The sequence below is a fragment of the Hypomesus transpacificus genome, chromosome 9 (genome assembly GCF_021917145.1).
Source record: "Hypomesus transpacificus isolate Combined female chromosome 9, fHypTra1, whole genome shotgun sequence".
Taxonomy (NCBI): domain Eukaryota; kingdom Metazoa; phylum Chordata; class Actinopteri; order Osmeriformes; family Osmeridae; genus Hypomesus; species Hypomesus transpacificus.
The window spans coordinates 7700751-7721565 of NC_061068.1; the positions used below are offsets into that span (position 1 = coordinate 7700751).

Consider the following 20815-nt stretch of genomic DNA (forward strand, 5'->3'; position numbering starts at 1 on the left):
GGGGAAGACCCAGGACACGCTTGAGGGAATATGTCTCTCGGCTGGCCTGGGAACGCCTCGGGGTCCCCCAGGAGGAGCTGGTGGAAGTGGCCGGGGAAGTCTGGGCCTCCCTGCTTAGGTTGCTGCCCCCGTGACCCGACCCCCGAAAAAGCGGCAGATGATGGATGGATGTTTACATTCGTCACTATGGTATTATGTATTCAATGTATGTTTTGTGTCCTTAAAATAAAACTTGGAAGTCAAATTGTTTTATCAAACCAATTTATTTAAACATTGACATAAGCAATTGTCATCTAATCTACAATTTCTAAATGTGAAATGACAATATTATACAGTTCCTGCTCTTATCATTGAAGACGGAAAATTGTGAAGAGGGAAAGGTCATGTTTTTTTGTTGTTATTCTTCACATGAATCTTTGTGAGACACATGCCAATGGGTAACAGACAATGTATGCATGATCTAAATATACAATATCACACAACCAATGTTAATTACAGACGCCATACTGTGTTGCACAGTTATTAAGCCTGGTTATACGTTTCAGCATTCTCAGTGCTGCAGAGCACAATGGTTTCTTCAAACACTGATATTAAAAGGTCCAATCTGGGGGAATTACAGTATTTAATCTCTAACCGTATCAATCCAAACTGTAAATGTCTTGGTTCCCTTAGAGGTTTTCCTCCTATTCAAGGACTAAGTTGAATAAATTCCTGCCCACCAAATGCTCCTCTCTCAATCTGACCTGCAGACTCCTTGTGAAGCAGGAGCAGCTCTAAAGATACTAACAGAGAGTCACCCAAGCATTTGACTTTGCCTCTTGCAAGGTATTCATATCCTCCCTTGAAGGTCCATCAATGACTGCAGAGGAGTTTCCCTCCAATAGGTTTGTTTTCTCATGGGATCTGACAGCATGCTGCTTTGTGTCCATTTCCCCATTCTCAGCAGCATTATCTTCTTGTTCTGGTTCACTGTCTGAGTCAATGGATATAGGCTGTGTGTAGGCACTCAGCTTGAGGGTACAGTTAATTGTCTCAAGTTGCTTGCTTTGGTCTGGTTTTGGTGCAGACTTGAAGCCCACGTTTGATCTTACCACTGAGGTGCCTGGTGGCTTTGTAATTTCCACAAATTTCATGTCGTGCTTGAGTTTCATTAGGGCCTGCATGTCGAAGCCAAGTAAAACAGACACTTTTCGGGTTTCACATTCCCTCTCACAGGTCCTCCTTCTGTTGGCAAAGTGGCTGGCAATGTCCGACCTCCACAGCCACAGGCTTGCAGACAGCTTCTCTTCCTCGTGTGAAGATAGGTAGGGGCGCTGGTTAAAGTAGGTAGTGAGGAATGCTTTTCGATCTTCATACGTCTTGTGCTCATAGCTCCTTGGATCCAACACCAGATCAACAGATTCTCCCAGCTTCCCTGCAGTGGTGGGGGAATATGCAACTTCATCATTCATCTTCATCCTCTTAGGGTCAGGTGTGGTCTGAACAGGTAGCTGACGTTTTAGAAAGCCAGCCCCAGAGGAGTTCAGCGTCAAGGCAGACTTTATGCCTTGGCCCTTCTGGGACCTTCCTACAGCTCTGCATTGCACGAGGTGTAGAGTGATTGTTGAGGCCACCATGTTACTTGTGTAGACACCCAGGCAGTGTATGCATTTGTACGTCATCTTTTTCTCAACCGGGTGCATTGTCTGGAGCACTTGGTGTCGTTCTCTAAGATGCTGAGCTAAAGCATCTGAGATGGGACCTTTAAGGATGGTGAAACACAGTGGGCACAAGGTTTTTCCAACCTCTTTGTTATTAGACCCAGTGGCCTGAGACATACTTCTGGAAAGTAGATCATTCTTTCTCTCAGCCATCTTTGAGGGAAAGTTCTTCACAGAGGCTGAGACAGTATTTGAAGCATGGGCAGCCAAAGACTGCTCCTGGGCAGATACAGGCTCCTTCATATTGAAAGTGATAACAATAAGCTGAATGTTCTTGGGCTTATCCTGTTTGATGGTGAGGTCAAAGGTTAGCGGAGAGGCAGCAGGCGGTCCAACAAAGTCATCAGGATGAGTCAATCCTACATGCTCCAGCATTTTTTCCACATTGTTGAAGGATGCATGGCACTGTGGGCAGGACAGCCCGTGGATCAGCATATGATTAAGCAGTGTATCACTAGGCAGATATCGATTGCAAAGCAAACACTTGCTGGTAAAATTGTGGATCTTCATGATGTACTTGGCCATAGCCCATACCTTTTTTGCTTTATGTGCTTTTTCAAAATGAGCACTGTAGAGATTTTCAGGGAAGAGCTCATTGCAAACAGTACAGATCTTCCACTTCTGTGTTTGGGCTGTGCTTAAGCTGGTGGTAGTGACAGGTGTCTGCATTCCTGGGCCCTCTCCTAAACCGTTGCTTCCAGGAACAGTGACACGCACCTGGTGGCCAGGAATGGAGGACTGGGATGTTACATTCTTCAGTCCAGAGGGTCCTTGCTTGATATGGGACCCCATCATGTGGCTAAGCTGCTCAGATGTCAGTCCACGCCCCCCTGCAGATATCATTGAACCCTTTTGTGACATCCCAGAGTATGCTTGTGATCTGGACACCACAATATTTGCATGCCCAATCATAGTTGTCACCTGAGAGCCAATCCGTTCATGATACTCTACAACATGCTGCACTAGTGCTTCATAACTACGAGTGGAAAACTGGCATCTCTTACAAAGGATGTTGTTGCCGTTGACAGTGTTAGCACCATTTTTGAGTGATGACTCTGAAACCATGGCAACATAGGGTGAGACCACATGCTGGAAATGTTCCCTGTAGATGTGCCTTCGCACAACATTGTAAAGAGGGTCCCTGTAGGTGCACTTCTTGCAATAGTACATTGCCCTCTCTACATTGTCTCCCTGTTTGCCTTTGTCAAGCCATATTCTGTCCTTCTGTCCTGTAGGAGTTCCATGGTAGGTCCCCAGTCCTTGTCTTGGTGAACTGGGTATGTGGAAAATCTTGACGTGTGTCTCCATAGTTCTCTTGCTTGCTGTGAAGGTACAGTAAGGACAGTTGAGGAGGATACGGTTTTCAAAATTCTGTCTGTGCACATTGCGGAAGTGGTTCTTGTAGCCTGAGTAGTACTTGGAAGAAAAAGAACACTCGGTGCAACAGAAAGGCTTTGACCGATACTCCTGAAAGACAACCACAGGTCAACCATTAGAAAAAAAAAATTATGCAACAAAAGACACTATTCATGTACATGTATTGACTAAGGTTTGCATCATACCTGTGTCCTAGAAAGTGATGGATCCCATGAACATATGTCAAGGCAAAGAGTGTTCTTAACATAGAGGTCATTTGGGCAAAATTCTTTGAAGTCCTGTGTGTAGAGAAAAAGGGAGACAGTAAGTATACAAAAGACATGTGTATTTAGCCAAGAGATGCCAACTATCATGGAAGTATGCGGTAGGTCATGTATATTAAAGAAGCATCTTGACAGTTGAATTTCACATAACATCCAAGTATACTTACCTCCACCTGTTCCTTGCAATACTCAAGTCCAATGTCGCTTAGCGCCTTCTTAACCTGCTTTCTGGCTCGCCGTAACCTAGTGAGGTTGTTAACAGGGAGCTGGTACATCCTTTCTGGTTGCAAGGGATAAATGATTGGTTAAAGTGAGTCGTTTCATCAAAAATATATCAATACTTTTCACTTAACCTGAAGTTAAGTTGCTTTTGACAGCTGTAGACAGAACGTGGCCTTGTAATAAGGTGGCTGAAATAAGCAGACTAGCTGGTCGCAACCCCCCATTGCTAGTATTACATGCAGCTGCATTTAGCTAGCTAGGCTAGCTAAAGTCAAGAAATATGAACAATCAAAAGCTAGCCAGCTGAGTTGGCAAATACTTAATTTAGTGAATAAAACTAGCTAGATTTGTATATGTGTGGTGTAAGGTAGACAGGCAGAACAAGTTGGCTTGCGTGATTAAATTGGTATAAGCAAGCTACTAGTAGCTTAGACTAGCTAACCATTTGCATTTTCCATATTTGTAACTTAGCTACTGTAGCAAGCAATCTATCGTGAAACTCACCTGCCTCTTGTTTAATGTCACACAATTTGAAAAGCTACGTAGCTAGCAAATTGCCAGGGTAAATGTTCAATGTTGGCTTGTTAGCAATAGCTGTAACTATAAACTGTAGCCTAGCTATAAACTTAATGATGCCGTTGTCCAGACGTTGTATTCACTCCCTCGCGCTTACTGTAGCTACTAGCTAGCTAATCTAGCTATCTTACGAGCTACTTGTACGTAGCACAGAGCCGGGTGCTGCTGGCTGCGGGCACTGCAGCTGTCTGGTTTTTCATCGGCAATTGTTTCATCCGAACGATAGTTTAGTAAAATAATCTTAGGTTGGTATTAGAGTCGGGGCATAAAGCTAAATATTGACTTAACCGCACCAATTGCCCGGCGTTATATGTTACAATAGACAAGCTATAAAAGCTAGCTAGCTAGCGAACTCCCTTTTAACAACAATCAGCTTGCACCCGAACTAGCTAGCTCAGATGTGGCTAGCGCAGTGTAGTCAACACAATTCAAAATGGCGAAATGAAAAAGACGGAAGTAAGGGGGTTGCTACGAAGTTAAGGCAAAGAAGGTATGCTCTCCATAGTTTTCAACCAGCCTCCTTTCTGATGGTCTCATTTGTTCTCATGGTATCCTTCATGGATGTGGTATCCGAGTATATCAGTATCCACGTGTCGGTCACATAGCCATCCATTATGAAAGGCTTTATCACCCATTAAAACACACAATACACCCCTAATAATTATACATTAAAAATATATTTTATTTAAAGCGACGCAACAGTGCAGAATTATGCAGAATCAAAGGTCAGAAGTGCATCGTTTATCTGTATTTCTGAGGTCAAAATCAAGGAACAGTTGGTATTTATTTGTCACATTGTAAAGCAGGTACGGTGAACAACAACTAAAAGAATGCTAGTTCAACATCTCAGTTGCTTAATTACAATGCAACTGTAGGCTACCTTCATAACTTCTTAAAATGGGCTTTTATGCACATGCCGTCACAATTTTAAGCATATCACTCATTTTACAAAATAATAAAATAATGTGTTATCACCGTGGTTCCATGACCTCTAACACAACTGTTTGTGGTCCAGTCATCACAAGTCTTGAAACTGCATGGTAATCCATAGTAAGAACACTTTGTCCATTCACACGGCACACAAACTGGCGGACCTGAAAGGAGAAGCAGAATTACAGGTGAGTTTACTGAAAGATGACATGAATGTGTGTTTGTGTATTGTGTTAAAACTTCTGGGTATGTTACCTTAACTCCTGCAGCTGCTGCAGGGCTTCCTGGATCAACTGCTTGAACATAACAGGGAGCCATACCCCTGACGACAAAACCCCAACCCACTGCGTCACCCATCACCTGAGGTAGTGAACACAAAAAACATGACATTTAATGGAACTTTCTCAAAGTAAAGCCAGACAAAATAGATTTACAAAATGTGGATGCTCACCGTCAACACTTTCTTGATGAAAGGTGCACCAGGAGACACCAAGTCATCACATGTCACATTGCTCCTAAGCACTGACATTATCAGATTGTGGTTATAGTTTAAACATAGGGATATCAAGTCAATCACATTTGTAAACGTCTGGTAGGTAATATTGAATGGTTAAATTACCTGATTTGGGATTACATTGCATAAATGTGGTAGAGGACAGAATGGCAGGGGGTAAATATCCAGTAGGATGAAGTTGAAATGAATTCAAGCTTCCCCAGTGCACATTGTGTGTTGCATTTATCTCCATACTGTTCTGCACTACATCGGAAGGTTAAATGTATTAGACATAGAACTGGTGTGTGACAGTCAGGGTACTTTATGTATGTTGAATTCACTTACAAGATTGAAATCCACTACAGTTCTCTAGTGGGGGAGTCTTTCGCAGGACAAAAGGACTGTCAGCATGGATGTCTTCCTGTGCTTGCACTGCAACCTCCTCTTCTTTCTCTCTTTCGCTTTCATTCAAGAGCTCAGACAAACGGCGGCGCCGACGAAAATTTATGCAGAATTGATACAGTAACCCACTGTCAAAGAAGTTGTGCTTCTTACACACTGGCGTTAGAATAAATGAGGGGAAAGAGAGCAAGTGACATGAAAGAAATAAAGGGTAAGTTCAGAGGAAATAATACAATTGGCCAATATTAAATTATATGAGGTTAAAGGTTGAGGGGCCTCTTCTGACCATGCTGAATGATGCCATGCTCCAGCAGGGCACGGCAAAGGTCCAAACCTTTGCGACGACTCTCTGTTTCTCCATTCTGTAACAACCAGTCTATCAGCTGGCAGCCAGGAAAGGAACGCTGGTATGCTACGCCCCGTTCCTCCCTTAGTTGCAAAATGGAGTCCCTTCCTGATATTAAACTGAAATCCACACACACACACATGTTCATGAATGTTTGGTTGATTTTACCTTTAATACACATGGTTTTCCTGTAGGTCATCAATTAAACAAATATATTAACTTAATTTAGAGAACAAAGCTATGGACATGGCTACACACAACCTTTTCCAAGTATTGTACACAGAACACTTCAAGGACACCTGTCCCTGCCAGATAGAGAATATTGCGGGGCAATACAGAGCTCTTACTGTTCATACAGCCTTTGTCCACGCATGAACACTTTCACCTCTGTGTTAAACGGAAATGTGCCATCATCCTTACGGAAACGGTACAGCAATTTTGCATCCTTGAACATAGGACGTTTGTCACAAACTGAAGAAAACGGAGTGTAAGAGAGACCGATCAGAATAATGTGTTTATGGGTTTGTAGTCAAAGTGTTAAAGAATACTATAGAGGTTAAATATGTTTTGCATGACCCCTTACCATGATGTACTATGTCATGGTCCATCAGGTGTTGCATTAGACAGATAGCTGTGACTCTATCAGGAGCTTCTTTGTGGCTGACCAGCCAGTCAGTTAGCTCTAGGGCAACAAAGCAGTTTGGGTATGTGCGCAGGTGGTACCTCCGGTCCTTGATTAGCTTTCCATCATGCAACCTGAGCCTTGAAAATAAGTGACATTAACTCTTCAGATTGTGTGTTATAGACTGATGTTGGGTCAATTTTAAGCTTTAAATTGTTTTAAATGTGCAAAATCCTCTAAGCCATTGACTGACTAAATAACTATTTAATTTTGTCTCATAACTTCACCCAACCATCTAGTCATCCCACCCTCCTAACAAACATACAATTTCATGTTAGTCTTTCTCACTTTTCTGCATACCTGAGTTGTTCTCCAGCAATCATAACTTCAGCCTTGTGTAATCTGGCCATAGCTTTTCTGTTCTTGTTACTTCCCATTTTGTCCATGTTACTCTGACATTGGGTGTACCACTGACCGTCACCAGCCTTTTATATTGACCAAATACCCAGTGTATGACACCCTCTTGAAATGTGGGATAGATGTTGTGTATACACATGGGGAGCGGGGGGGGGGGGGGGGGGGGGGGGGGGGGGGGGGTTGTACAGACGTAATAGGATATATTGTACATTGCTGCAAAACAAGTCCTCCTGGAGTTTCTTATCCAGGTGACGTTTAGAAGACTGCTATAGGTCACAAGACCTGGAGGGAGGGCTGCCACAACAACAAAGGCAAGCTGATTTGTGTCTATGAACTGCTACTTCAGGATTCATTATCATGAATTATTTTCAGAAAGCTTGGGTGATGCGTTATTTAAATCAGTAACACTGTGAACACAATGTATAACTGGAGGCATAAAACATTAGTAAATCAAGAACTGCCTCAAATGTCAGGATCAATATTAATACAAATGCTGCCAATTAATGAACATATCCAATCATATGGCTGCATTTGAATTAGGTGGACAAACGCAAATTGTATATCTTACGCCCGTTTAGTTTACTTCCATTAACCAAGTCACCATTTACTTCCATTGTAACTTTTTGTTTGGAAGGGCTGCATTCTGAACACAAGAGGTCAGCATAGAACCATAATTATTGTCTGAATAAAAAATACATGATAGCCAGTCTACATAACCTAATATAGATGGGGACTGGAGACAATTATGTTAATAGTGTTAATGGCATGCTTTTGCAATACAGCCTACGTTTGAGATAGATTTCATGGCTGTGTACTGTCTTTAGTCACAGGATAAGTGTAGATGGGGGTTGTTTGAACAACAATTGAAAACGGAGAAGGTAGTGTTAATACAACGGCCTTTGTCTTAAATTCAGTCGAAATTTTAGTCTAATCCACAGTGTTTCTATAAATTGCTGAATGATAAATATACATCTTTGTCATATGAAATGAAGAGACAATAATAGCCTACAGTGAAATAACGTGCTAAATAATCGCTGTTTTTATGATAGGCCTACCATGATTGTTTACACAATGTATTAAAACATGAAAACGTGTTGGAATGGCGAGTCAAACACTGTGCCAATATCGTTGCAAACCTAAAACCGTGGACACCATTTTAACCTCAGAAAAATGGTCAAATCCTGAAACTAAAACGCACACATCAGCTTTTATGCAAATCATCTTTGGCGTGTTTTTATTGGAGAGGAGCATGGAGGTGTAGTCTACACCGCGTGACATCACTGTGCTTTATGAAGAAAGTGCGCTCCTGGTAAAATAGACACAGTGCAATATCGCACGGTGGGTCCCGTACCGTACTCAACCCGTAGTCTTCCTTATGTGGTCTAACTCGAGGATTAAACTATCTACATTTCGGGGAATCGGTGGTTTGTTTGTTAGATAGAAGCGCTGCTGAACATTGTATGTACTTTACTCCGCACAGTCTCTGCACGTATTATTCGACTTGTGCCTTAAACTAAAAGACTGAAATACTGCATGAAAAATTATTATTTTTGTGATTATTGGATAAGGCCCACGGAACACAAATTCTTGATAATATGACATCCGAAGCGCACAATTTGGAACTTCAGAAAAGCCCTATGGATTTTGTCAACGAGTTCGACTTGATTAAGTTCGACGTGAAGAAGGAGACAATGCAGGGGATCGATCGACCCTTCATTGGGCCGGGCAGCCAGCTTCAGAGACCTGACTCCGTCTCATCCACGCCAGAGAGTACACCTTGCAGTTCGGTGCCCTCATCACCAAGTCTAAATCCTGGCGAGCAGAGGAATAACACTGGTGATAATTATTGGATAGCCACCAGCGGAGGTTACGCTCAGCAAATGTATTCTCATACTTTCGGCCTGACACCCGAAGACGCTGTCGAGGCCCTCATCAGTACCACCGTGCATGGCCACCAATCCACTCCGAACAGTCACCAACAACCTCTCCAAGCGGAATTTGAAGGATATGGGTCAGCACATCACCTCAACGGCCATGGCCAGCAGTATTCTGGACTACTCCGCCAACCTGATGCCCTCTCGGGTCACCCTGAGATGCAAGATATGCAAAATACGCACTGCCAAAATCAATATCACCACGAGGGAGACATCGATACCTCATGTCCAAACTCACCACTATCTCAGCAACCTACCCACAGTGCGCACAACCTACACCATCCACATCGCCACGATAGACGTCTCAACGTAGAGAACCATTTCTCAGATGACCAGCTTGTCTCCATGTCCGTTAGGGAGTTGAACCGGCACTTAAGAGGTCTGAGCAAAGACGAAGTTATGCGTCTGAAGCAGAAGCGCAGAACCTTGAAAAACCGAGGTTATGCTCAATCATGTCGCTACAAACGTGTTCAGCAGAAGCACGTTCTGGAGCACGAGAAGACCAGTCTTGTCACACAGGTAGAGCAGCTGAAGCACGAGCTCAACCGGCTGGCACGCGAAAGGGACGCATACAAACTCAAATGCGAAAAATTGACTGGTTCAAATGGTTACCATGAAACAGGGTCTACTAGTGACAACCCTTCTTCACCAGAATATTTCATGTGAACAGTTTTTTAAGATATGATGTAATTATAGGCCTACTGATTAAGTTAACTAGCCGAAGTGTTGATCTCAATGACAAATACTTTTATAACCTTACATCGTCATTAATATCATTATAGGCCTATGACATAGGCTATACTTTGTGATTAAGCTCAATAAGAAATGTAAAAGCCAGATAAAGAAAGTTACATGCATGCTGGTCATGTATGCCATTTAGAAAATGGCTTTTGACTAGATTAAGATTCAAACCTTCATTAAAATACTTTTCACTCACACCTTTGTTTATAAAGATAAACAATCGGAAATTGCTATGGCATAAATTGGTCGTTCCGTAACCTGTTCTCTGGTATATTTTTCATGGCATCAACCGACATAATTTTAAAGTAGCCTATTGTTTATTTTAGGCAATTACATGTTTTCATCTAGTGCTATTATCTGTTTGGCCTGATTTTCACTGAAAATATAGATCATGTTTCCCTGTAAGAATTTCTGCTGGGCAGATAAGTTTGTTCTCTATCTTTTTACAACTTTTGTGAATTGCGCAGGAAATAGAGCTTTTATATGAATGAATAGTAGCTTGCAATTGGGCATTATTGTTTGTATTTTAAGTGTTTTCATCTGCTTCAGACCAATAAAGCCATTACATCTTCTCTGCAAGTTTGTGTTTCATACAGTTTAGTTTTTGTATTTGCCCATTAAGGTACATATAATCAAGACATCTTATTAAACATACATATGCATACAGCTCTACGTTTTACAGAATACATTATAAAAAAGATGAGTCTCTCAACTCTAGTGGACTGTTGAAATATAATTGCACAACCCCAAAAAGGTCAGTCATGGAGTGCTGTATTTATCTGAAACTTTAAACCCTTTTCTTAAGGTGCTATAAAATTATGCATTATGCTCTGTCACAAACGTCTATTGTTAGAGACATTATCCCTGGTTTGCCAACATCTCTATAGCATAGCAAATTTCAAAGTGTTAAGTTAACACCAGTAGTGTTCATTTTACTCGTTGAGTGTTTATATACTGTAGGTCCACTCTCACGAGATTGACTCATATAAACACTGCTGGTGTAAAATGAACACTTCTAAATTAGCTTGTGTCAAGCTTCAGGCGATTTACTGTTGGCTAATTGGTTTGGTGCACTTCTAACCAAAAGTCCAACAAAAATATTGCAACAAAAATCTTCGATGCATTTAGCTTGATACATTGCTTGTCTTTTTTGATTGGATGTAAATGAAAGGATGAGAGGTTCTTTTTTCTTTCCTGATCTTTGACTTTCATGAAGTGCTGCTTCCTGAGGGACAGCTGCATGTGAAAGCACTGACGGCTCACTGGCTAGGCTGTGTGGCAGAGATAATATGAGTGGAAAGCAGACTTCCTCTCCATTCCCTTCCTCTGACAAACAGGTCATCTCTGTGAACATTAACTGAGGAAAAGAAAAACAACAACCACAGCAAATTATGGTGTACTCTTTTGTCATGCTGTAGAGAATGTGATTCATTAGAAATGAAACAACTTTCTATTTCTCTATAGCCTGTGAAGTGCATTAGTCATGTCAGATGGTCTCTCTTGTTTGTTCTTGTTCTCCTATATACCCTTCCTAGATTTCAGAAGAGCAGGTGTGCCACCAAGGACTCCAACTTTAGCCTTTGTAGCAGGTTCTCCTTTCTTGACCTACCAGTGTCGACCTTTCTCTCTGTTCAGTGGAACAGCCCTACATACACACCACAGGTGCAAAAGGACTTTCCCTGAGAATTCACTGAAGGTCATCTGTTTTTTTTAAGATAAGGATTTAATAAAACATTATGTAAATCTATTACTTATATTGCACATTTTGGTGAAAAAGGAGTATGTTTTGTTCCGCATTACCCTGCTATTGCATAGAATATAGCAATTGTGTATTACCTACTGTTTCCCGGTTCAACCCCTCTCTACCACTACTGATCCCTTACTGTTTTGCTACTAGGGAATAACTAAAGTACCCATACTAGCTACTACTAGCTCCCTAATTCTTTTCTACACTCCACCCGTCTTCTACATCACTACAGAGCAGACACAATTTGAATGTCCTTGAATTCTGTCCTGAAATAGTCTCATGGGAAAAATATGAGAACAATATACTATATAAAAAAATACAAGTTATTCACCTCACAAAATCTACTTGTATGTTGTAGTAACTGTATTTGCATGTGTACATGTGTGCACGTATGTATGTTGTGTCCATCAGTCCATTTTTCTGTCTGCATGCGACAGTCACTGTGTTTAACGCATGGAGTAGATTATCAGTGGAGACAGCGGTTTGTGGTCCTGCAACACAGCTTTCTGGGTGCCATTGTAGAAACGATTAGCCAGCTCTTTTCCTCTGCATGTGATAGGCTAGTGTGCCTGATGTGAGAGCCCAGCACTTCCCCCTCCTCACGGCCACCAACACCCCCACCCCATACCGCCTCAGGCTGATTACTGAGTCAGCAGGAGGAAAAGGTGTCTGCTTCTGTAGTATTGCAGAGAGAAAATGAGAGAGAGCTAGGGAGAAATGAGAGCATAGAATTTAGAGGATAGAAAAACAGATACATTTGATTTGAGATATATTTTGGGGGGGTATAAGACTAAAAGGGTGGAAATGAGATGGAAATAAGAGATTTGAGAATAGAAGAGATAAATTGAGATTGTAAGAAAGTAAATAAGAGAATGGAAAGGGGAGGATCCTCTGTCACCTCTAAATCTTCTTAATTATCAATGAGAATACCTTTACAAGTCCACTGTACTGGACACTGGACACACAATGTGCATGTATTTATCTCTCCTGGATGTAACATGATCACAGTTGCTTTTTGACATTCAGAATATTAAATACAACATGACTTATATGTCAAAAAACGTTATTGTTTTCTGGATATTGATAGAGACTGGGGACAGGGGCAGAAAATCTGTCTTCTTGGAGCTGTGAGTTTGGACTGTTGGTTTCTCAGACAGTGGGCACAGACAGAGGAATGTCAGAGATGTGCACCATTGTGTGAGCAGAAGCACAGGAATGCATGCCGCCATGCTGCAGTGTCACCAATGAACACAGCCAGGGGCGTCAGTGCAGGGCAGAGAGGGAAGTGTGAGGGGCAAAATGGGGCCCCTGACTCAAACTTTAAAACGGTATCACCATCCTCAAAATCATCGACATCACACTTCAGTTTGGAGCCCATACTTAAAACAAATGGTTTTATGTATTTGCTGCTGTCCTACTTTGATGTTTCGTGCCAGTAAACATTTGTATATATATATATTTTTTTTTTTTAGAAAAGAAGAATTAAAATATAGCAACGATGGTCAATTATATTCATATTGGTCCAAAGACATCTGACCCCACAGCAGGACTTAACCAGTCAGAGCCAGTCCCCCCCCCCCTCCCCCCATGCCATTGTTATTGTGCAATGGTTGAGACTGATGTGTACGACCTGTCTATATGTGTGGATTCACGTGAACAGCAGAGCAGAGGTTGGAATAGAGAATGGGATAGGGGGGCTTCCTCTTTCACTTCCTATATGAGTGCCCAGTCAAGTGACTCTTTGTGCGAGCGTTGGGTTGTGTGGTGCAGGAAAATGCTGCTCGGGCGGCTGTGGTTTCCTCCCAGTATGTCCAGTTGTATCTAGCTGTTGTCACAGTCTGATTCATGTACACACATGCACACATTTGTATTGACTCAGATTTCCCTAGATTGATGACCCTACAGAGAAATTCACCTCTTCTTGGCCAGATTGAGAAATCCTAAGAGTTTCAACTGTAGTCATGTTTCCCGTAGAGTAAATTACTAGCTCACATGATAGCTCCATCAGGACATAGCAGAGTGAACCCATGATCCAGATTAATGTATAGCCCCAGTGCTACAATAAACCTAGTCCGCTATCAAATTGGATGCAATAAAATACCTGAAGATGGGTGTTCAGCGTGTTTGTGCACAGGTTTTAGAAGATCAGATAAGAAAGCCCTCTGACAGAGCTCCTGTCACATTTCTTTTGAGCACTATTTAAAAGGATGTGACAAAGTCCTTTCACTTAACTGACTGTGGACTTTGATGACTGAGCAAAGGTTACAAACTTGCAAATGTGATAACCTCAATATCTTGAGTACAATAGAAGGAGATCACATTTGATTCCAGGTAGGGTGTAAGTATAAACTGGGAAGTAAGATTAAGATTCTGAGGTAATTACACAACAAGAAATGGGAAAGAATTACAGTTGCTTTCCTTACATTTAAATTCCTGTTATTATAAATTCCTGTATAGTTTTCTGACAAGTACACAGTTTTTTGTTTATTCATAGAGGTGCCACAGCTGTTGGATGAAGCAAGTAAATCCACATAGTGCTTGAAAAACAGAGTGTAGCAGCAGTACACTGGAGGTCAAAGAGTGTGGTCATGTGAGAAAGAGAGATAACAGATAGAGAGCAGAAGAGAAAAATGGATGGGCAGGAGTTCCTTTCCCCATCTCTCTCGTTGCCTGCTAGGATTTCCTGTTCTGTTTTATGGGGGTCATGCAGCTGGCAGGCGCCCTCCTCTTTCAGTCTTTAATGATGACAGGCATCCATTAGGGTACTAGAGAAACATGAGCAACAGAGGTTAACTCAGGTTCTTCCCCCTTTCCTTTTCACAGCTCCTGGCTCCAGGGCCTTGCTTGTTCTCTCTCTGTAGAGCATAGACATGTCTCTCAGTAGTGTTAGCAGAACACGGAGTCTGGGGCCCGTCAGACGCCAACATGTGTGACCTGTAAAGTTCAACATTCAAAAGCAAGTCCAGCACTTGTTGCTGTATTCTGTGTTTTTAATTTCATATCCAGATATCTTGGTGGAGGAGTTCAGCAGTGGCAAGAGGGCTGTTGTTGAAAACTGACAACACTCTTTCTCCATGTCTCAAACAAACATGTAGCTGATGAGAATGTTACATTCAGAAAGAAGACAGTTTGACTGTGTGCATGTATGGCTGTACCACACAAGAAAGTAGTTATGAGAGTCTGTGTATGTTTGAATAAATCACAATCCTAGAGTACAGTAAGAGGTCTTGTATGTTGAAATACCTAGTTGACTTAATTATTGCCCTTCTCAACAACGAGCACATTTTATACTATGCTACAAAGGCTATTCCAGAGCAAGCATTTGATTTGATTGAGCAACTCCAGATCTAGGGTAAACTTCCTTAAACTACTGGTTACACAATTTCAAAGCTAACTGGAAACTTTTTTTACCATCTGTCATTCGGAGTGAAAAAATGCTGTTAACAACAGTAAATTGGAGATAGAATAGAACTGCGGCCTGAATATATAACTCACATGTCCTCCTCATAAGGTTCAGGCAATTACAAAGTAATATGTATTTGCAAGTAAATTGCCCATATACTGCCCCTCACGTATGTTTCTTGCTGTGTTTTGCAAGACGTGTTATGTTGTGACCTGGACTAGACTTCAAAATGATCTGGCATATTCTTTTACTGCTAGGGAGGGCAATATGGTTTTTGGTCACTAAAAATACTGTACATCTGAACATCTTCAGTGTACATTTTATATATAAAAAATGATATGTACTGTAACAAGGAAAATGATCAATTATTACAGTCACTTGATTTATTTATTCATATTAATGTGTGCATCGTGAAGAAATAGCTTGCACTGATTACTGTATCTTAGTCTACATTTGAGTAAGATGAATAAACTCTAGTTAGTATAACCAGCTTATATAGCTTATATTAACTTGTATAACTCATTGTTTTTTTAACATCAAGTTACACAACCTAATATTTTACTACAAAACTGATATAGTATTGTGTTGGAAGATGCTCCTATCTCATGTATCTACTGTCTTAATCAACCCAAATGATCTGATATATGTTTAATTTATCTGTATAATACTATGATAGTACACAGTTGCAATTCATTGATTTGTGGTGAGTAAAGGCTCGACTAGTTATGTTCATCTAGTTTCCACATTTCTAGTAAAACTATAATACTACCATAGTACTAAAGAGAAACTACAAATGCCATATATGCTGGGAATTGGGTGTGTCCTCTTGAAAACTATGTGTCATTTGTCTTCCCCCATGTTTCTCAGAAGAACCAAGAGGGCTTCAAGGACAGCCATGTACTACTGCTCAGCACTACATTTTCAGCAGTCTCTTACGGACCACTTACAGCTATTGCTCACATACTCACTCTATAATCCAGTATTCTCACCATTGTTAAAGATAGAAGAACGAAAACAACTAGCAACCAAAGACTCAAATCATCTTGGTTCTGTGGTTTATCTATAGATGGGAAGTTTTAATTGGCACAGCTTATTAAATGGATCTATTTAAGGGAATGGTGTCCCTTACACTCCAGTACACTCATGTAGTTGTTATCTTCTTTTGTGGTTGAAATGTAGAAAGCACTTTGTTCTGGAATTGTAACACAAAAAACTAAACAGACTGTTATTTTCCCAGAGAAGCAAAAACACAGGGAGAAAACCAAAACATGAATGATAGAACAAGATAATCTTTCATCCCTTTCCTACATCTTTACATTTCAGAGGCCAGTTTTATCACGTGAAATAGTGACACATCTTCACTGCTCATGCCCAACATGTCCCTGTTCAAGATGAAAGACAATGACTACCTAGTTTGTACGGGAAGGCTAACTACCACATGTGGCTTAGGAATGGCTCTGCATCACTAACAGGCACAACGTGTTGTGCATAAAGGTTTGATGACCTCTGACATGTAACCCTACAACCTATATGACCTAAACCTAACTGTCAGGTGTTCTTAAAACTCAAGGATGCCATTGTTGTGAGAAAGTACAAGCTGTCTTGTCTCCCGTACTTTCACACAAACCGACTGACAGATGTTGAGGGAGAGAGACAGAAAGTATTTGTGAAAGTGATTTGGTGACAAATCAGTAGATCAACAGTGATTATAAAGGTTGACCAAAAAGGTCATATTACAGTTCACTTATCTGCTCTTATCATCTGTTGTTTACCATATTTGTGTTAGTATTTTGCTATGTTGGCAAAAACACCTGAAGTATTTATGTCTGGTCAAAGTCTTCTTTTGTGCGGTTGAGTAAAGGTCAAAAGGTCATGATAACTCTCTGTGACAGGGGTAATGGCATGTTGGGCTATATATAAACTAGCAGAGGAATGGTTTTGACTCACATGTTTTTCAATAGTGACTAAGTAACAATTCATAAATATTAAAATGTCTGATTATAGCTAGTGTGGGCTGAAACTATTTATTATCGTCAAACATTTAGCCAGATTTGTACAGGTTTTAGATTATTTTTTACTGTTCAGCTTTCAAATTATTTGTTTTCCTTACACTTTTGAAGTGGCAGTTAAAGAAACGGGTAAAGGATGGCAATCAGGAACGTTAAGCTTTCCCACAGGACCAGGGTTTGAAATAGGAGCAGCCTCTGAACTTTTTATCTCTCACTGATCTCTTGATAAACCTGTCAAAATCAGCCCCGACACTTATTCCACTCTGCAGGTAGCTGTGACTGGCATGACACCTCACATTTCCCTTTCTTAGGAGATTCATCTCTTTAAACAATCTTAGGGGATAATCCCAATTAAATTGTTTATGCCCAGTGGACACTACCAATGTCATTGATATGTTTGCAGGAAGGTTTAATCATAAACAATTTTGAATATCTCCAATTCTAAGATCGGAAAGCAAAATGTGCAAAGCCTGTAGAATTTAGACAGAGACTAAAGAGTACTGGCTTCTAAATTGTCACGTGTCCTCCACACTCTTCATGTTTCCAAACTCCTCATAGTTCTTAGCTATTTTGACACGCACATACATACCTATCTCTGTCCCTATCTAAGTATTGCATATCTAGTGTCAGCAGTGGGCTGTGGCCAGAGCATGAGTAACAGGGTTCTCAGTCTTCAGTTCAACAGATAGGGGCTGTGAAGTCAGCTGGGACTGCCTGCATGGCTGTGTTCCACAGCCTGTGTGCATTTATCTGTGTGAGTTTGTATGTGCTTGTGGAGTGGGTAAGTGTGTGTGTGTGTTTGTTTTTGTTACTACTGGACAGGGGGCATGATGAGCTTTCCCACAGGAATGGAAACAAGTTCCAGTTCCACACGGCAGCTGACAGTATTACTTCTTGATCTACAGGAGCTGATCTGAGCCATCTAGGATTAAACAGTAGAGTGTCAAAAGATTAAAATGAATGTATAGTTATCATTCAAATGATTTGACCACAGCTATAAGCTTCTGTCAGTAAGCATACCTCTTTCACATAGATACACGTCATTTTCTCCTGTTTTTCTGACAATGAACAGTGAGCATTACTCAGAGATTAAAATAGAGTAGCAATGGTACGAAACAATTATGACACTCATTGCCAAATATCTCCGAACAGTTGTGCTTTACCAGCACTGCATTTCATTCCCATTCTCTCTTGTCTTGAGCTGTAAGTAAGCTGTTTTCTGAAAAGACAAATTGTAAATGTCTGATGTCACTAAGATGCAGCATGATAACAACAAAACACGCAGGTATTGAAATCCTCTCCTTGATGATCTATGTTTAAATCTTCACCGAAGTTCATCATTTTATTTAAGAAGATAATAAATTAACTTGATAATCCAATCATTTTAATCAGTCACAACACCTCAGGGGACTACATATACAACAAAAGGCCATAGATTTAAGACAGGTCTGCACTAAACCATTTTAAAGACAAATGTTACTGCGAGAACAGTCAATAATTCAATTATCTGATGTCAGTCTCAGTTAATTAAACATTTAATTGACCATCTAAGGACTAATGATATCAATCCCATTACCCATGAATCCGTCTGAAATGGCAAATGCACCACTTGACCCTGCTGTGGATCAACTAGCCTCATAGAAGGGGTCAAAGTTGATTCCCTTCTCAGTGTTCTCTTCCTGACACACTGTTGACTACCCACAAAAAGAGATATAGTGCATACAGTGTATTTGCAGTGAAGATCTGCCTTACTATTTCAGTGTAAACCAGAGTTGGCATTAGCGCATGATTATAGTTCTTTTCTCTGGCTTGGTTCTCAGGATGATTGTGGTTTGTGAAATAAAAATGCAAACCTCTTTTAAAGACACTATCTTTCTCCCACTCCCTTCTTCTTATCTCTAAGAGCCCACCAGCGTTTTCTAGTGGATATATCTCCAACCTTTGGACTTCTCTACCACTCACCTTAATAGCTCAAGCTGACTGATAATTTAAAAGCCTGCTGAAACAGACAGATAGGTAATGGATTGCATAGCAAATCAATGGATGGATCAATGGAAAACATGCATCAATAAGAGAGAGCTGCTGAAATAGACACCAGAGTAAGTGTCATGTGGAATGCATCCAGCAGGCTTGATACTCGTTACTTTGTCTGAAAGTAAGTCTGGTTTTCCAATTCTTTGAATAATTTAATAATAAGCTTTGAAATGACCCCCCCCCCCCCCAGATCCACACACCATGACCCCCCCAACCCATGTAGCATGGAGACAGCAGTTGTTTGTTTACTATTTTATCTGTTGTTCTTCTTTGTCTACTGATAGTGATCAATATGATTAAGCATCCTGGTCACTGACAGAGCTTTTATAAAATAGAACCGAAACTAGGGACAAGACTGCAGATACAGAATCTATAGTTGAGGTATATACTCTAAACTATATAATTAAAGTGTTGTGAAACACATGGGATTCTATAACAATGAGAAGACATACCGTCCTTACCATTACCGTCCGTTATAATAACAGCACAGGAAGTATATAAGCAATCTTTTCTAAGAACAAGGAGGACATTATAATAAAATGTCACCAATAGATTATGTTCAAGTATGTCATCATGTTGTACAAAAATGTATATCTTAAAAACATGATATACGTCCACCTGAAAATAATATATAAAAACAGTCCAAGTTACATGCTTCAATAAATTGCAGAATAGAACCAATCAGAAGAACAACAACAAAAACAAGTACAAACTGTGTGGTACTCCATGTTTTTCTTGGTTTGCAAGTTATACAATTGAGGCCCACCCAGTGTAGGTTGCACTACTCTGACAAACATAGCATGTGGCACGACACTACAGCTGTTTCACGTATGCCTGTACTATAAATCACTGGTTTAAGGGAGGAGGCAGAGGAGCAGCTGGACATGTCTAAAAATAGCAGCCATGCTGTTGGACAGAGTTTAAGTGCATGAGTATGCAGTTAGCACAGAGAAGCTATCAACAATACCCTCCACCTGCATTAGTCTACAGAGATGTGGCATCAGCATTTTAAGGCCAGAAAGTGTCACATTCATTGAGACAACATTTTGTACATGACACAATAAATAACTCAAACAAACAATGAACAACAGCATAAAACTGACTACATGTTTTAGGATCACTTCATTTTCCAAAGACATGAACATTTTTATCAATGTTTTCTGCCCTAAGGCCAAACCCTCCCTCTTCGAAGCAATGACTACCCATGCCCTCCCTCATGGAAAACAAACTAGGAATGGCAATGCAAACAAGATTAACTATGACGGGGAGGGTAGTACAACAAATGAGATTCAGCAAACCAAGCAGGTTTTATTTATAAAAGGTTTAATAGCATTAAACCTAATTAATTATTTATTTAAAAGGTTTTATAGCAGTCTTTTTACATTATAGCAAGAGAGTGAAATGCCTAAACAAATGTACGTGTGTTTGTGTGTGTATTTTTCAGTTTGTAAAAATACTTGCTTATGGGAACAAGCTGCTTATGGGAACAACCATAGCTCTCTATCTGACCAATGAGGATAAAGCAATTACCCAAACTCATCGAAAAAAAACATGTTTAGAGTAATTAAAGTGTTCACTGTCAAGGGGGGCATTTCAAAC

General features: G+C 40.6%; 3 protein-coding genes across 7 annotated transcripts; 1 reads left to right on the plus strand and 2 right to left on the minus strand.

The window, feature by feature from the left end:
* Positions 1-257: 257 nt before the first annotated feature.
* On the minus strand, positions 258-4593 carry adnpa (activity-dependent neuroprotector homeobox a). 2 transcript variants are annotated; one of them, XM_047026665.1, is made up of 4 exons: positions 4067-4593; positions 3508-3620; positions 3263-3355; positions 258-3167 (listed from the first exon to the last, which is right to left on the minus strand). In XM_047026665.1, the coding sequence occupies exons 2-4, from the start codon at positions 3613-3615 to the stop codon at positions 783-785; spliced, it is 2586 nt and encodes an 861-aa protein (XP_046882621.1). In that variant the 5' UTR covers positions 3616-3620; positions 4067-4593; the 3' UTR covers positions 258-782. The 2 variants fall into 2 exon arrangements, with proteins under 2 accessions (XP_046882621.1, XP_046882622.1); XM_047026666.1 differs by having other exon boundaries at positions 3508-3616; positions 4067-4560.
* Positions 4594-4795: 202 nt separating this feature from the next.
* Positions 4796-7462, minus strand: si:dkeyp-97e7.9 (DEP domain-containing mTOR-interacting protein). Of its 4 annotated transcripts, none has more exons than XM_047026670.1 (9): positions 7292-7462; positions 6893-7071; positions 6657-6780; positions 6298-6428; positions 5907-6119; positions 5688-5825; positions 5520-5590; positions 5324-5428; positions 4796-5232 (listed from the first exon to the last, which is right to left on the minus strand). In XM_047026670.1, the coding sequence occupies exons 1-9, from the start codon at positions 7375-7377 to the stop codon at positions 5110-5112; spliced, it is 1170 nt and encodes a 389-aa protein (XP_046882626.1). In that variant the 5' UTR covers positions 7378-7462; the 3' UTR covers positions 4796-5109. The 4 variants fall into 4 exon arrangements, with proteins under 4 accessions (XP_046882626.1, XP_046882627.1, XP_046882625.1 ...); XM_047026671.1 differs by having other exon boundaries at positions 5520-5527; positions 6250-6428; XM_047026669.1 differs by having other exon boundaries at positions 6250-6428.
* Positions 7463-8618: 1156 nt separating this feature from the next.
* On the plus strand, positions 8619-10599 carry mafbb (v-maf avian musculoaponeurotic fibrosarcoma oncogene homolog Bb). The gene has a single exon (XM_047026674.1). It carries the CDS (start codon positions 8944-8946, stop codon positions 9946-9948), a length of 1005 nt encoding a protein of 334 aa, XP_046882630.1. The 5' UTR covers positions 8619-8943; the 3' UTR covers positions 9949-10599.
* Positions 10600-20815: the final 10216 nt, after the last annotated feature.

What these genes read in the sequence shown, in the direction of transcription:
- adnpa (XM_047026665.1), bottom strand. Translation starts at nt 3,615, where the DNA reads ATGTACCAGCTCCCTGTTAACAACCTCACTAGGTTACGGCGAGCCAGA. An exon ending in ATTGCAAGGAACAGGTGGAG is followed by an intron (nt 3,356 to 3,507) that starts GTAAGTATACTT and finishes CTCTACACACAG; the next exon opens with GACTTCAAAGAATTTTGCCC. An exon ending in CATCACTTTCTAGGACACAG is followed by an intron (nt 3,168 to 3,262) that starts GTATGATGCAAA and finishes GTTGTCTTTCAG; the next exon opens with GAGTATCGGTCAAAGCCTTT.
- si:dkeyp-97e7.9 (XM_047026669.1), bottom strand. Translation starts at nt 7,377, where the DNA reads ATGGACAAAATGGGAAGTAACAAGAACAGAAAAGCTATGGCCAGATTA. An exon ending in ATTGCTGGAGAACAACTCAG is followed by an intron (nt 7,072 to 7,291) that starts GTATGCAGAAAA and finishes CTTATTTTCAAG; the next exon opens with GCTCAGGTTGCATGATGGAA. An exon ending in TCATCAAGAAAGTGTTGACG is followed by an intron (nt 5,429 to 5,519) that starts GTGAGCATCCAC and finishes TCACTACCTCAG; the next exon opens with GTGATGGGTGACGCAGTGGG.
- mafbb (XM_047026674.1), top strand. Translation starts at nt 8,944, where the DNA reads ATGACATCCGAAGCGCACAATTTGGAACTTCAGAAAAGCCCTATGGAT.